At 41.1% G+C, this 15,162-nt stretch overlaps 2 protein-coding genes across 13 annotated transcripts in view; both read left to right on the top strand.

Annotated features, from left to right (window-relative positions):
• Positions 1–7,759, top strand: part of LOC117424623 (protein VAC14 homolog) — a 32,226-nt gene extending 24,467 nt beyond the window's left edge. For both annotated transcript variants that reach the window (XM_058992753.1, XM_058992752.1), the window contains 5 exons: positions 761–935; positions 1,598–1,716; positions 2,869–2,948; positions 4,134–4,284; positions 7,054–7,759. In XM_058992753.1, the coding sequence (XP_058848736.1) occupies positions 761–935; positions 1,598–1,716; positions 2,869–2,948; positions 4,134–4,284; positions 7,054–7,213 (685 nt within the window). In that variant the 3' untranslated portion in view covers positions 7,214–7,759. The remainder of the gene's footprint in view (positions 1–760; positions 936–1,597; positions 1,717–2,868; positions 2,949–4,133; positions 4,285–7,053) is intronic.
• A 154-nt stretch (positions 7,760–7,913) lies between these two features.
• LOC117424621 (protein MTSS 2-like) overlaps positions 7,914–15,162 on the top strand; it is a 48,251-nt gene continuing 41,002 nt past the window's right edge. For all 11 annotated transcript variants that reach the window (XM_034041171.3, XM_058992748.1, XM_034041164.3 and 8 more), the window contains exon 1: positions 7,914–10,887. In XM_034041171.3, the coding sequence (XP_033897062.1) occupies positions 10,819–10,887 (69 nt within the window). In that variant the 5' untranslated portion in view covers positions 7,914–10,818. The remainder of the gene's footprint in view (positions 10,888–15,162) is intronic.

Genomic DNA, 15,162 nt, shown 5'->3' with positions numbered 1-15,162 from the left:
AATCAGCTGGAGCTCCTGCGGGGGTGCAGAACTCATTAAAGTCTGTTCTCACTGGAAACAACATTAAAATGATGAATTCATACTATGCTATTAGCTTTTCTAATTTCTCCTCTTCCGCAGTAATGTTCACAGCACTGCTTTATTTGAAACGAGCAGCAGCCAAAACTAAAAGCTATTGTAGCTAATTGTTTCACTGAAGCCAAATGCAGTGTTTCAGTCTCATTATTAAGATCATTGTTGAAAGATGGAGGTCTGTGTCCTCATGTTTGTTAAGACATTAATGGAAATTGCAATACTTACCTTTGCATTGGTGATTTTATAATTATCTATCATTTGTTTTCTTCAGTGTCAATAGCTGCGCTGGGTTCCTGTTAAATGATGTAGCCTAATTACTTCATGTCTGCCCTGTAAGCTATTGCCCTCAGTTTATTTGTATTTGGACGTTGCTCTAGATGCAGATTTTATGTACTGTACAGGAGTGTGATATGCAGTTAATTTTACACCAGAATAATACCTTGAATTCCACAATTATTTAATGGAAGGTATGTGTGTGCCATAAAAAAAAACACTTTAGTTCTTAACAGTCCTGTTTAGCATGTGTATTTTAAACTGGACGTGCACTGCAGTGGATTTGGTGGGTGCTGTGATGTTGATACGTCTGAACTTGTTGCAAAAGTCACTTGTTGAAACATTTCTTTAGTTTTACTCAGATTTTATGACGGAGTGTTAGGGATGATGTGTTTGTGTGTCCTCTCCCCAGGCAGCTGTGCCTCCTGCTCAATGCAGAGAATATCTTCCACTCTATGGCAGATATCCTGCTGAAGGAGGAGGACCTCAAGTTCGCGTCCATCATGGTGCAGACCCTCAACACCATCCTGCTGACCTCTGCTGAGCTCTTCCAGCTCCGGAATCAGCTCAAGGACCTCCACACTCAGGTACCAGAGCCATCACACGCTCACCCTTACCACAGCACAAGTCTCACTCCAGCACACTGCCTTCACATGCTCACCCTTACCGCAGCACACGTCTCACTCCAGCACACTGCCATCACGTGCTCACCCTCACCGCAGCACATGTCTTACTCCAGCACACTGCCATCACACGCTCACCCTCACCCAGCACATATCTCACAGCCTTACTCTCACTCCAGCAGACTGCCATCACACACTCCTCCTTAACCCTAGGACGCTGTCTCACACACTCACCCTCACTGCATTGCACACTGCCTCTTTTCCTTTCTAGCATTTACCTTTTGTATTGTCTTTCACACGCATTTAAACTCAATCTCACACTTGCCTTCATCCACACACACATCAAACACTGCCTCACCCTCATACACTTACCCAGTCCACCCCAATACATACACAACCTATTTCCCTCATAGCCACACAGCTGGCAGGGCTGGGTACTTCGTCAGTGTCCAAGCTGTTCAGTTCTGTAAATCTGCAATGAGAAATAGGCTAGCATTTGGCTCGATAGAAACAACATGCATGGTAAGCTTGGCTCCACTCTGTGTCGCTCAAGGTGTCTCGTTCTGCTTGCTCACCCTCACATGGCTCTTCTCTCTCACTCTCCCTGTGCTTGTGTTTCCCTGCAGGAGAGCTGTGCTCTGTTCTGCTGCCTGTACCGTTCCTGGTGTCACAACCCAGTGGCCACCGTCTCCCTCTGCTTCCTCACCCAGAACTACAAGCACGCCTATGACCTCATCCAGAAATTGTATCCTTTTACACGGTTCCTTGGAGCACTCGGCTTCCACTTTCATCTGGGTCGGAACTCTTAATTGATTCCCAGTTTTCCTTCCTGTTGGCAGTGATTCTCTGGCACTGGCAGATGAAACACACAGACAGGCTAGCTTGCTCTGACTTTACCATGTATAGGAATAAGTGGAGAAGGAGCTGTTTACATCAGGAGAGGAGCAGCCCTGGCTGAAGATTTTTCTTTTTCTTTTCTGAATATCTACATGAATGTGAAAGGTGTTTTACAATGTGTTTTATTGGAAAGAGGTACTTCAAGTAAAAGATTTGCCTTTTGAAACAAAACATGCTGAGAATGGAGTGCTTTAGTCGCTGTTGTTAAAGTGCAGGGTGACAATGCTGGTGAGCTGAGATTGGAGTGTTTAATGCTTATTGTTAGGGTTCAGGGGGAGTGAGTATTACCACAAAGGGGGAGCTAAGTGGGCAGCAGTGTGGAGTAGTGGTTAGAGCTCTGGACTCTTGACCGGAGGGTCATGAGTTCAATCCCAGGTGGGGGACACTGCTGCTGTACCCTTGAGCAAGGTACTTTTACCTAGATTGCTCCAGTAAAAACCCAACTGTTTAAATGGGTAATTGTATGTAAAAATAATGTGTAAAAAATAATGTAATTGTATGTAAAAACAATGTGATAACTTGTAACAATTGTAATCGCTCTGGATAAGGGCGTCTGCTAAGAAATTAATAATAATAATAATAATAATAATAATAAGTGGGGCAGCCAGCCGGGGAGATGGAGAAGGGAATGGACGTTGTTATTTTATTATTGGGGAAAGAAAATCCTGCAACATAAAATGATTCTAAATAATTTAGTTTGAGCAAATTAAGAAAAAAATGTAATGATTACAGCTTTTCCTTAATGCTCTCTACCTACCCCTGTGCGTGTGTTCTATTGCGCTGATGTAGAACTGCAAGTCCTTGCAATTAAGTCATGGGCTCCTCAATGAACTGAGCTTGATAAATGGCAGTGGTTTAGTTAATTGAACAACTGAAGCTCATTTCTTAAGCTTGGTTTGATGCCAGCCCTCCACAGTTGAAAGGCTAGTGCATAAAGCTAACTCGATCCTTAGACCCACAGCTCCTGACGACAGGAGTTTTCCTTGACATCTGTGCTCAGCGGCGACCTTGAGGTGACCGTGGACTTCCTGATGGAGGTGGACAAACTGGTGCAGCTCATTGAGTGTCCCATCTTTACATGTGAGTCCCGCTGGCTTTGTAAACTGGCTGTACGTGTTTAAACGTATTGTTTGCAATTTGCTAATTTGTGGTGCTTTTTACAAATGCATCTGTCTGGTGGTGATGATGAATTTGCCATTTTTGCATCCGTGTGGATATCTGTGGCTCACAGAATATGCATGTGTATACAATGTGGTTGTGTGTACAGTATGTACATGTATATGTGTGCTGGTATTGAGAGTGTTTCTGTATGAGTGTGTGGATGCTTTGATGTTGATGCTGTTTCAGTAACTGGGGCAGAACTGATTGCTGATGGCTGCAGGCGTACAGAGACTTAAATTCAGCAATCCAGGCAGGGTTCTGGATTAGAGAGAGGAGCTGTCCCCAAAAACACCACCCTTAACCCTCCCCCTGCACCTAGCCCCTATCCAGGAGAGTGTCTGAACAGGCCTGTACATGCAGCCTGGCCTCTCCAAAACCTCCACACCAGAGGGACATGCAGATGGGAAGAAAGGATTGGTTAAAACACAAAAGAGTAGACAGAAGAGAGAACAGTAGAAAAGATCCATATGGAAAATACATACTGTGCATCTTATGTGATGTACAGTGATGCAGTTTTAACATATGTTACATTTTTAAAACCTACAAATCCATACTAGTCAAACCATGTGACATACACACAATGTGCATTGCTTTTGCATTGATGGACACACAGAAAGACAAAGAAGTTGTAAGAGAGGCACTGAGAGATAATAGAAGTTCAGTGCAGGCTTTGTAACTCAAGGCCTCTCTCTGCTTTAATAGCTTGCCTGTAGGAGTGCCAGTCATTTCCATTCCTGGAGGGCCTCTGGTGACATTTTCAAAGATGAACAGAACAGACCTGTTCAACAGAGGCCAGTTGTTTAGAACAGGACGCACTGTGCCGCAAGGAGACAAGAATGGTTTGAAAATTCATCAATTTAAACTGCCTCCAATTATTTTATTTTTTTTACAGGAATAGCTGAGATGGAGTCATTGTGAATTTTCCAGTGTGTAGTAAAAATGGCGATTTACAGAAATGAAGCACAGTGTAAAATGGTTTCTGTAACCTGCAGGCATCCTGTAGCAGTGTTACAGGAGGTGGATTGGAGAAGTGACACTTTCTCCCCCTAAGCCCTCTCCCGTTCTCTCCAGGTCTCATGCTTCTCTTTCTCCCTTGCTGTCTAGATCTTCGTCTTCAGTTGCTGGATGTAGAGAACAATCCCTACCTGATCAAGGCCCTTTACGGACTCCTCATGCTGCTGCCACAGAGCCAGGCCTTTATGATGCTGTCCCACAGGCTGCGCTGCGTCCCCAACCCGGAGCTGATGAGGGCTGCGTGAGTACACTGGCACATAGCCATACACATTGGAACTGTGGGACTCTGTGACCTATGTGACCTGCAGTGTCCTCTGCCCGCATGGAAGCAGGGTGCATTACAAGCATTCTCTCCTGATAAATGACCCTGCTTGCTTAAGCATATCATTATCTCTGTCCGCAAACCTAACCGAGAAAACCTGTGTCTCCTGTGCAAATAATTAGTTAAGATTATACATTCTTGTACATTTTTACACATACTCCCACACACTTTCTGAGAGATGAGACTGTAAAGCTAGAGGCTGAGGTCAGGTTTGACATTGCTAAGAAGTTTTGTGTGTGTGTGTTTCTTTTTTGCGACTGGGTGGGGATTTGAGCGTTCTCTTTTAAGAGCAAAAATGTCTTTAAAGGATAACAAGGGGTTAAAATCTGCCCAGCATCCAGGATCCATGGATATTAGGAATGTGAAGGCTTCTCTGTCCTGTTCATCCACGTAATGAATGAACGTTAACGAGGGTCCCTTTCGGTTCACAGCAGTAGTCTCTGATCTACAGCCGGGGTGGAAGGGTCAGGACAGAGAAACGATGCTGAGGTGAAAGGCACCAGTCTGTCACAGTAGGCCTTTCTCCTCCCTGGGCTCTCCATCCTGTGTTTTGGTTGGATTTCTCAAGTTCAGAGGTCAAGACCAGGTCACCACCTCCTTTCTGATTAATGTTAGTACAACCTTCTGTTGCGTCATGGCTCAAATATTGTCAAAATTCAATAAGAAGTGTGTTTGGCCAACAAGGCAAATCACACAGATGTGTGCTTGCTAATGATCATACTCAGATATAGTAACACATGAGTATTTTCTGGCTTTTGTGGGAATGCTTTGTTATAACAATCTGTGATTGTGCGTGTTTTGTCCCCCACCCTTATGAAGGCATATTCTGATTTTTGTTCACAAGTTATAAGACTCACAAGCTTTATTAGAGCTAAACCTACAAAAAATATCCAAGCAACTATACCTTATTAAACAGAGTGTGCGCTACAGACTTGCACAGGTGGTTATTTCAGGGTCATTTTCATTTGTCTTTGTGGGGTAACCTAAGTATGAATTTATAATGTATTGAAAAAGAAGCATAAAATATGAGGATGAAAAGGAAAGTAATTCAAGTGCACCTTTTAATACAAAAACCTTTAAACACTTTTAATGATAAGTAATGCACTGCACTGTATGGACCACGTTGTTAAAGTGTGTTGGACAGATTGCAGGTTAGGGTTAAGCACTCAAGGCTTCACAGTGCTGTCTAGCGTGCTCACATTATAGTTGGGTGTCTGTTGTCTGTGTTGACGTCACTCAATGTAACTCTCCCTTGCTAGGAAATGGAATTGTTTCACTGGTGATGGCCTGTGGTGAGGTGAGGAGTTACTGCTGGTGTTTAATACTGTGCTTCTCTGTGTTCACCAATTTTAAATTGTACAAAGTAGTCTATAAACCAGGAATACAGTGTAGATGGCGTATAACTGTTGTGAATTTAATGCTACTGAATGGTGAAGAACAAACAGCAATGGGTCCAGAATTGCGCATGTATGCTTCCCCACATATCTACCATCCATTGAGGACTAAGCAGAAACGACGAATACATTGCCATGTGCCATACTAATGTTCATGTTAGCACAATAGTACTATTCCACTGGCATTTGTAGTTAGCTGGTCTCATCAAGATTTGGTCACTGTCACTGTGCAGGGATCAATGTGTGACATTCATTTTCATGTGTGACATTCATTTTTATGTTTATCGAGGGATTGATGCTTCAATTGTCCCAATTTCTGATCCTGTTATACACAGTAAAATAGTTTTCATTGTAGGAGGATGTTTTGAATTTCACATGCACTTCAATTACCACATTACAAGCACATTAAGATCATATATGTTGGTGTATGGATTAATCATGAAGCTTAAATGACTCTTCTTTGTAGGATACAGGTGTGTATTGTATTACATGTCCTAACCAATTGTTCTTCAGTAGTTAATGCACAAGTAGCCTATCAAACATCTCATGCATTGCATTGTGACTCACTCAAGTGTTTTGCTGATTCCCCTATCCATTTAAAGATAATTTAAAGGTCACGAAGGGAGCGCTGTATCAACACCTTTTTACGGTCGGCTTCCATAGTTGAACAACAGCAACAATGTAGCATTTCCATAGGGACACACAACAACTGGAACAGGATTGTATTAGACCCTGGCATTCATTTTTCTTTGGTGGAACAGCCAGCCTGAGAGGCAGAGGCAGCTCATTAGAGCGAGGGAACCCGTGGGGCTAATTTTAAATTAAAAGGACTGTCTGGGGATTACTGACTACGAAGTGTCCACAGACCCCCAGACGGCAGTTATTATCTGCCCTCTAGCCACAAGGTCACTGGACGGAGTGCAGTAGATAAACAGGCAGACAGGGAGGAATAACTGGCCGCTATGACGAAGACGGGTGGGGGGGCTCTGTTTGGAAAGGGCTCAAGTAGTTTAATACCAGCCCAGGCACAGTTGTATTTTGTACAGTGACCAGGCAGATTACTGGGGATCTCTGGTCATTTAAGTATAAACCATTCTTCAAGTGAATGTACTGCTGTGGATTTTGTTTTTTTTGTTTTTGTTTTACTAATGCTTCTTTTGAATAAATTGATTCAAAGTTGATACTCAGTCTGCCATGGATTTTTTGCTTTGCACAGTGCAGAAATGTATTTGAGAGAAGTAAAAATAACAACTACAATTACAGTTTTTCATTCAATTTCTTACTTATTTTGTAGGCCCCAGAAAAAGCCTGCAGACTCAAGTAAGCCTGCCCCAGTCCACATTGACTACGGGGAGTTGCTGCAACATTTCGACCGGGTCCAGAACAAACACCTGGAGGTCCGGCACCAGAGAGCAGGCCGGGCCGAGCACCCAGACCGGAAACTTGTGCTCTGATTGAAGGAGAGGGGACCTGCCCGGGTTCAGCCAGGCAACACATCCCACTCCACATGACAGACCAGCCCAGCAGGACTTCGGGCATTCCTCACACATCAAGCCTGTGGAGTAGGGGGCCGAAGCCTGATGCTGTCTCTGAACTGACCGAAAAACGTTACACTGCCCTCTGGACCAAACCCCCATGGGAAAACTTTTTTATTTTTAAATTGTGTTATTTGTTTTAGAGCTGTTTACAAAGGTGCAGAATCCACAGGCCTGAAGATCTGAGAACAGAGAGTTATTTACTGTTGGTTAATAATAATAATAATAATAATAATAATAATAATAATAATAAAGTGCTGGGTGTGTGCTAACTTAGTCAAATGGCTTCTCCTCCACTGCCCCGCAATGCACTCTGTTCTCTGTGGTGAGGTGTCCTTGTTGAAGTGTCTCTGCTGTTGGATCATGTGCCAATCGGGGTGGCTTTGTTAAACTGGAAGTGAACTGAATCTGCTCCCCCATTCACTGGCAAAACTTGAATATTCTGAAATACAGACTTGTCATGTTTTTCTATGGTCCCGAGAACCGTTTGTTGTTTTTAGCATGACACCCTGTCCAATATTAAACATGCTTCTCCTCATTCTGGCCTTTGAGCAGCATGGAAATTCCATCACATGATTTATAAACAGGCTGTTTAATTACATTCATAATGACAGGTGTAAATTGTAGCCATGAAAACGCAGTCGGTTCAACCGACTGCATGTAGCAGAAAGTTATTTTGAAATGTCTTCTGTAGCCCGTATACTCATCCTGTAGCAATATTCAAGTTCTACCAAAAGTTCTTCTGCAGGAAGCTGATGTTGACTTTGTAGTTTCACTGTCTCCCTCCTTCCTTCTCTCCCGTTGTTCACTCTCATGTTTGTTTATCCTTCCTCTTGGTCTTTCAGTGTCTCTCCCTTCTTGCTGCCTGTCATCCCTTCTTCACTCGTTCTCTCTGAGATGCATGTTGCCTTAGAACTCCTTTGTGAAACAGAATGCACTCTGTAATGCAGTGCAACATTAAATAAACTGTGAACTATGTTTTATCAGTTTATTCTACCAAAAAAGTTGTTGGGTTTTACTTTCTGTCACGAATCCATTTGGTCACCAGCATGAGGCACTTTAAACTTCAGTCCCTCTATTGGAGGGAGTCCACTTTGATCGATGTTGTCATTGAGTGCAGTACTACTCAGTCATCTTGTCATTAAAAAAAAAAAAAAAAAAAAAAAACTTTCTAATTTAGGCAAATCTGATTAACCCATTCCAGGTTTAATTCATAGTCAAATCAGGAATTGATCAAACTGTTCTGCAAATGGGAGTCTTATTTCCATGCCTGTTAACTGGTCAGGCACCCAGGGCTGGTGCCAGCTTCATTAGGGCTTTTGGAGATGGAGAAATCAGCCCTGAGCCCCGCTTCACAGTGCAGAACCCAGTCCTTCTGCGCAAAGGCATTGACCAGCCTTGCAGCCATGTAGTCTCCCCTCCCATTAAAACTAGCAAAATATAGCCTCCCTTTTGACAGAAAGTAACAATGATGAGACTGTTAAACAGTGGTCATGTCTGCTCTGCAAAGGGTTAACCCTAGTTCCGCGGCCAATGTAACCCAAATAAGTCAACTATGATATCCATTAAACTCACAAACAACGTATCTATCAGCAGTTGTAATTACATAATAGTTTAAAATAATGCTGTGTATGTGATTGAAATGTTGCTGCTTATTCAGATGTATTTAAGCAGGGTAAGTTAAACACATTATGCAACAATGTGATCTATATAATATTTAACCAGATTAGCTTTTGCTAAATTACAGTAGTCTACTGCAGCTGTGCACATAAAATGTGAGTTTGATATACATTGACAATGGCTATGATGAAATGTGCATAATCTAGCGGGCTAGAAAGTTATGATTTGTGATGTCTTGGCATGTCTATCCACCACATTTGGAATTACCAAGATCACCGAGTGGTTTAGCATTAACCGTTTGGGTAATCTCCAGTAATTCCCTTTCCAGGTATGATTATTCCTTCTACGTCACAAGCAACATGTGACGTAGCATGAGCGTGGGACTCAATGATGAGTTCCAGCTAGAGCGTTGATGTTGCTACTTCACAATGTAAACAAATATCCAAATAGAGAAACAAAACTAAATTGAAGGTACTTTATGAATAAACTAAAGGGAAAAACGCTAATATTTATTTATTTTCAAGCGGCATTTATGTGGTGCTTTTATTTGCTTGATATATTTGTTGCACTCGTTTTTATAACATTAACGGATATGAACAGACGCGTTTATTATGTTCATTCTCTTACACAACTGACCGCTGACGCCCAGTCCTCAGGTGCGCTCCTATCAATAAGAAGCTCTCACGGTAGTTTATCAGCTGTTTACGAGCACAATTCATGTTTTTCCCATTTAATAAACATTGTGAATTATTAACTACGAAACTTTAGCTATCTGTCATTCCTCGCATCATCATGCAATGAAAATGCCGCACCCTACACAGGACCAATGGAACTTTCATTGTTGCGAGATATTTCAGGAACTCCATGGTAGGCAAACAAGAACAACGTTTTAGCTAACCATGTAACAATTGGCACACCTCTGGCAGATTGGCTTGGCTTAATCTAAATCTTCGGTTATATTTTACATATTTAAGTACAATTGTTGACGCATATTTAATAATTCTTACATATTTTGTTTTAAAGGCCTAACCTCTCAATTTATGTTACCAAGTTGTCAATTCAGGTTAACACAAGCAAAATAAACATACGCACTTTTCTTTCAGTCAGTGTCACATTCACACTTTCAGTCTGACCAGTCTTAGTTTGCCACCCTTAGAAGCAACCCTTCATTCTCACACACTAACTGACTCGCCTGGTTTGCTAGCCTTTTCTCTGTCTCTCGCACACACACCCCCCTTTTTTTCTCCCTGCCTGTCTAACTGAAAAGCAGTAAATCTCTTTGACGTCTCTCCCTTTTTTGTATCACCAAAGCCAATGCTAGATGGTGTTGTATATCTGTGACGGGGTGTCCCTCCCTCCGCTCCATGTGACAAGAAAGCTGATCGGCACCCCTCCAATTCCCATGGATCGGATAACACAGCCTGTTTGCTGTAGCATATAGCACCGCTACAATCTGCGGCTGCCGAGCACACTGGAGTACTGTGACCATTTCACATTTCGATACACCGCTATAATATTATTATCCCTTTATTAGCATCGTTTGCAGCTTCGTTTTATATCCAGAACAAGGGCGAAAAATGCCCATAGCAGAGGCGTATGCGCTTCTTCTCGTCTCGTGTCGCGGGGAGTAAACCGGAATTTGGTAAAATAATAAATAACTCTTCGCCTCACCATCGTTTGCTAATCTCTCTCGCCACGGAATAGCGATTCGTTAGAAAATAGAGACTGGTCCTGTTTCTGCGTGTTTCGTATTTTTTGCTCATCGGCATCATTGACATCAGACTAGGACGTTATCTTGGAGAAAAAAAAAAATACAGTTTTTTTTGTCTGCCTTGGAAGTTTTTCACGGAGGACCATTTTTGTTTGTTATTATTGAATTAATTTTATTCGGTGGATGTGTTAATATGGAGAATGTGGAGAAAGAGTGTGGCGCTCTGGGTGGGCTTTTTCAGGCAATCGTCAATGATATGAAGGTATGATTCATATAAATCCGAAGCATTGCCATGGTTTGTTTATTTATTATATATTTAGTGCATGCACGTATCACAATGGATGGTATTTTGCTTGAGTCATTTAATATTCATTTGAGACGAGCTGACTATTAATGTTTGCAGTGTAGCATTGGTGGCAGCATCACTGCATTATCCTGTTGTTATTTTGACATGCAGCTTTTGTAAAGGTAAGGTAACGGGGTTTTCAGTTATTTGCTCTATTTCTGATTAAATAAATCATTACAATCTATACTACCATACAGTATTATATATATAAAAAAGCAGATCAGGGGTGGTGCATTTTATTAACGTTAATTGATAGCGAATAAACAGCAATTCATGTATGTTGCATATTGAGACGATGACTGGCGGTTTTTGTTCTGCTATAAATATATCGTATTACTGCCAATATTACTTTTAAAACCCTGTGAAAGCAAGATGGGCTAAATAAAAGGACGCAATCTATTTGGTTTGGTCGGTACATCTGCCTGCCTGCCGGTCTGTCTGTCTGTCTCCTTCTACACACTGTGACAGAGTTGGGGACAAAATCGTCAGGTGACACGCAGACAATATGAATACATAAAAAAGTGCTAATCCTGATAGAGCCATTGGATTGGGGCAGAGCAATCCACGGTGTATAAACCCATACATAATCTGACATTCGCATTGTAGCCGCACGGCTGCCGCCTCTTGTTACAGTTACCGTATCGTTAGTTGTTTAGTAGCAGCGGTAGTGGCACTGACAACAGTACCAGGAACTGTTAACAATAATGTTATAAACAAGTCCATGCCAATCTTGACTTTTTAAAACGTGATTTTACAGATCCAGATATCCTAGTTGCCCTTATTTTATACAAATCATACGGTTGAGGGATGCAATACCCATAATAATGTTTAGGCTTTATAGCAGTGTAGTTTGGGAGTAGGTATTTCGGCGGTGAATTCATTTTATTTATCGTTATTACTCATTTTTGGTGTACAGACTTTGTCGTCATCCCACCCCCCCCCCCCCCCCCCCCCACACCCCCCACACAGTTCGCCTGCGGTGTCTCTCGTTCATATTTTAATATTTTACCTCCGCCAGCCTAATCCTGCCCCCTGACATTACATTACTGACTGAAGAAATATAGGTCAAATAGTAACCACGGCAACAGCTTTGAGCTTTTAAGGACCGCATCATTACGTAAACGTACAACCCTTTCCGTGGTGGATACTGTAAAATGTACCGAGCTGTCATCTGTCTATCAGTTTATCTGTGTGGCCGTTTCAACCATTTCCCAAACATTTGATCATTCTGTGTTTTTTCTTATGCAAAATGACTTCATTTGTATGTACTTTGTTTGGCATGACCCCCATACATTTTTCCAGTAATACACTGTAATTATGATTGTTATAATATTGTTACTTTCTAATGAGAGCATTTTTTTAACCATACTGTGTTGTCACAATGGGTAACATAAACATGTACTACAAATTAAAAATTACTATATGCATTTTCAAAGCCATAAAATAATTAACAATACATTCGTGGTTGGTTGGTTGCTGCACACGGTGCTACAGTGTATTGGACAGAACTGGGTGTAGGGGGGCTATATCTCTGCTTCTTCAAAACTCACCCTAGCGTCTGTCTCCAGTGCTGTCAGTGCCCCCTTTTCACTAGCTCTGTACCTCTGGATAGACACACACACACACACACACACACAGACACACAGACAGGCTTCAGTTCCCTGTCTTGGTAACGTTTCACAGGCTTTCTGTGTGTTCCAGTAATACACAGTAACCCCAACATGTCCCCATTGCTAAGTGTGTTGTGTCTATACGTGCTTGTTTGTGAATGCACTGCATCTGTAATGTAAAGCCTCTAGGCACTGGGCTGCAGGCTTGTTATTATGATGAGAAAGTACATGTTGTTATTTTAGATCAGTTGGACGTTAATTGAAATGGAAGATTAGGGGCACAGCCTTGGCTCACTGTCTCCATGCCTCTGTTACATTGAGATTCACTAGGACGGAGCAGGGATTCAGGTTTCTCCTGCAGCAAAGACCTAGCTACACTTTGTTTTAAGGTGCTGCTAGTGCTGTAACTGGGTGTGTTTTCACCATTGAAACTCAGTTAAAATGTTTGCTGTTTGCTGATGTACAGGTTTCATTTGTGGTTTAATATTTATGATAATACAAATACTTAAGAACTATCATAAAGGGAATAGATGTGATGCTTTAGTCATTTTATTAGACGGTACAGTGGATTCATGCACTTTCTTCTTTGTGCACATCAAAAAACCTTTTTCTTTCTTTCACTTGGAAGATGTTTTGCAGCAGCTACAGTAGTAGTAACAATTGGGAGCTCTTCAATATCAATAAGCAATTTCTATATACCTTCTTGCAGGATTCACTGAAGTGCAGAAGGTAGGAAAGTTTGAATTGCTTAGTGGCAACTGTTTTGTTCCAGGCGCCTGTTAAACTCTAAACTAGGGGCTTATTCAGTTTCTTCATCCTATTACAGAAGCGTAATATTTTTATTTTTAAATCTTGGGTTGGTTTCATAACAGGGTTTCTTCAAGCAAGATTTATTTAGTTGTGTATGACGTCACAAGAGCAGCAGGAAGCCTCAATCATGAAAAAAGATGATGCATAACTTGCCTTTTACATAACAAAGAAGAAAACAATGGAACTTAGACTCGGCTAACTCTGAAATGGGTTCTGCTAGTTTAGACCCAGTGGATCTGGAAACGTGCTAGCTGCGTACAGTTTTTTCTGAATTTGAAGTATTTCGAAACTTGATTTTGTCATACAGTGTTAGGATATTATAAAATTGAAAAGTAATTTGAAATTTTAATTTCTTTTTGGCATCAATCTCTCTGCCACTTTATTCTCTCTCGCCTTTTAAAAATGTTTTTTTTTTTCTTTTTTTTTCTGTTCCTCCTGCTTCCTCCCCAGATGTCAATTTTAAACACCAGCACAAGACTGTTGTAAATACAGCACTGTGTTAAAACAGGGGAGCCATTTAATTACAACATAAAAGGCCTCTGCAGCTTTATTTCTCAGAGTTGGTTATTATGTTAGCAATTACAAGGATTGTTCAGGGAACATTTCAAATGCTTTGGCAACGGACCTTTAATAAGGAATGCTTTTTGATGAAGTTGGTCATCTCAAGTGTAGTTATTACAGAACGAAAAAGATACAACGATAAATCTGAATAATAAGAGGCAATGGATCAAAGCGGTACCCAGGGATCACCATTCGGGTCAGTTAAGCCTCCAAATAGCAGTTGATTAATTAGGCACACAAAATCGAATCTTTCCAGTAAATATCGATGATTGTACCGCCCGCATACATTTTCGCTCCATTCCTCTCCCCCCGACGTGATTATTTTAATATCATTGTAGTTAAGTAAAAGCTTGTGAATGCGAGCGGTAATTACGCCATGGTAGCGCCAGGAGAAAAAAAACAAACAAACAAACCAAAAAAAAACATTCGCAGCAAGCCTAAAGCAAGTTTAACATACTACAGTGGTGTTAGTAAAATATTTATAAAACAGATTACAGTACTTTGAAATGTAATCCATATAAACTTGACACGAGTTTATGAAAACCGTCTTTTTTTTATTCAGTGACAGCTGCAGCATCACGCAATGCATGTTGTTAATACTGTAACCTTCACTATCTGTGAGACACACAATGCGGAAATCCCTGCCTAAAACATCATCATCATCATCATCATCATCATCATCATCACAATAATACAAATAGCCTACATTGATTTACATACTACAACATGCATAGCCGCTATAGGTCAAGTTGATCGTTACTTCAAAATCACTGATGTGTGTTTTGTTTTTAATGTTATTGAATATTGTTAAATATTAATTATATAACAGTTCATTTTGAATCTATATGCAGTCATTTTTCTTCAATGTGCAGAATTTATTTACAGAGTATTTGCCAGGAATACATTCAAGGCGGCGGGCTTCTGTGTTTGTTTACATTGAATACACAGAGGGGCGTACAGTACTTGCAAAGCATTTGCAAAACTACTAACTAGTTTACTAGTTAACACGAGAAGGAAAAGAATAGCACTCCCACTGCTTGTCTAGCAGAAATACTGTAAATAGCAAGGCAGGGCGTTCGGTGCAGTTTCGTTATTAAACTTAATGGTATTAACTATGCGTGTTACAAAAATATAATTATTGAATCGATTATCCAGTATTTATATCGATGTATATAATGAAGAATGGAATCAATCGAAAAATCGATTTTCG

This window comes from Acipenser ruthenus, chromosome 19 (assembly GCF_902713425.1).
Source record: "Acipenser ruthenus chromosome 19, fAciRut3.2 maternal haplotype, whole genome shotgun sequence".
In the NCBI taxonomy this organism is placed as follows: Eukaryota; Metazoa; Chordata; class Actinopteri; order Acipenseriformes; family Acipenseridae; genus Acipenser; species Acipenser ruthenus.
The sequence above is the reverse complement of the archived record's forward strand: the minus strand, read 5'-3'. Positions and strand labels throughout refer to the sequence as shown.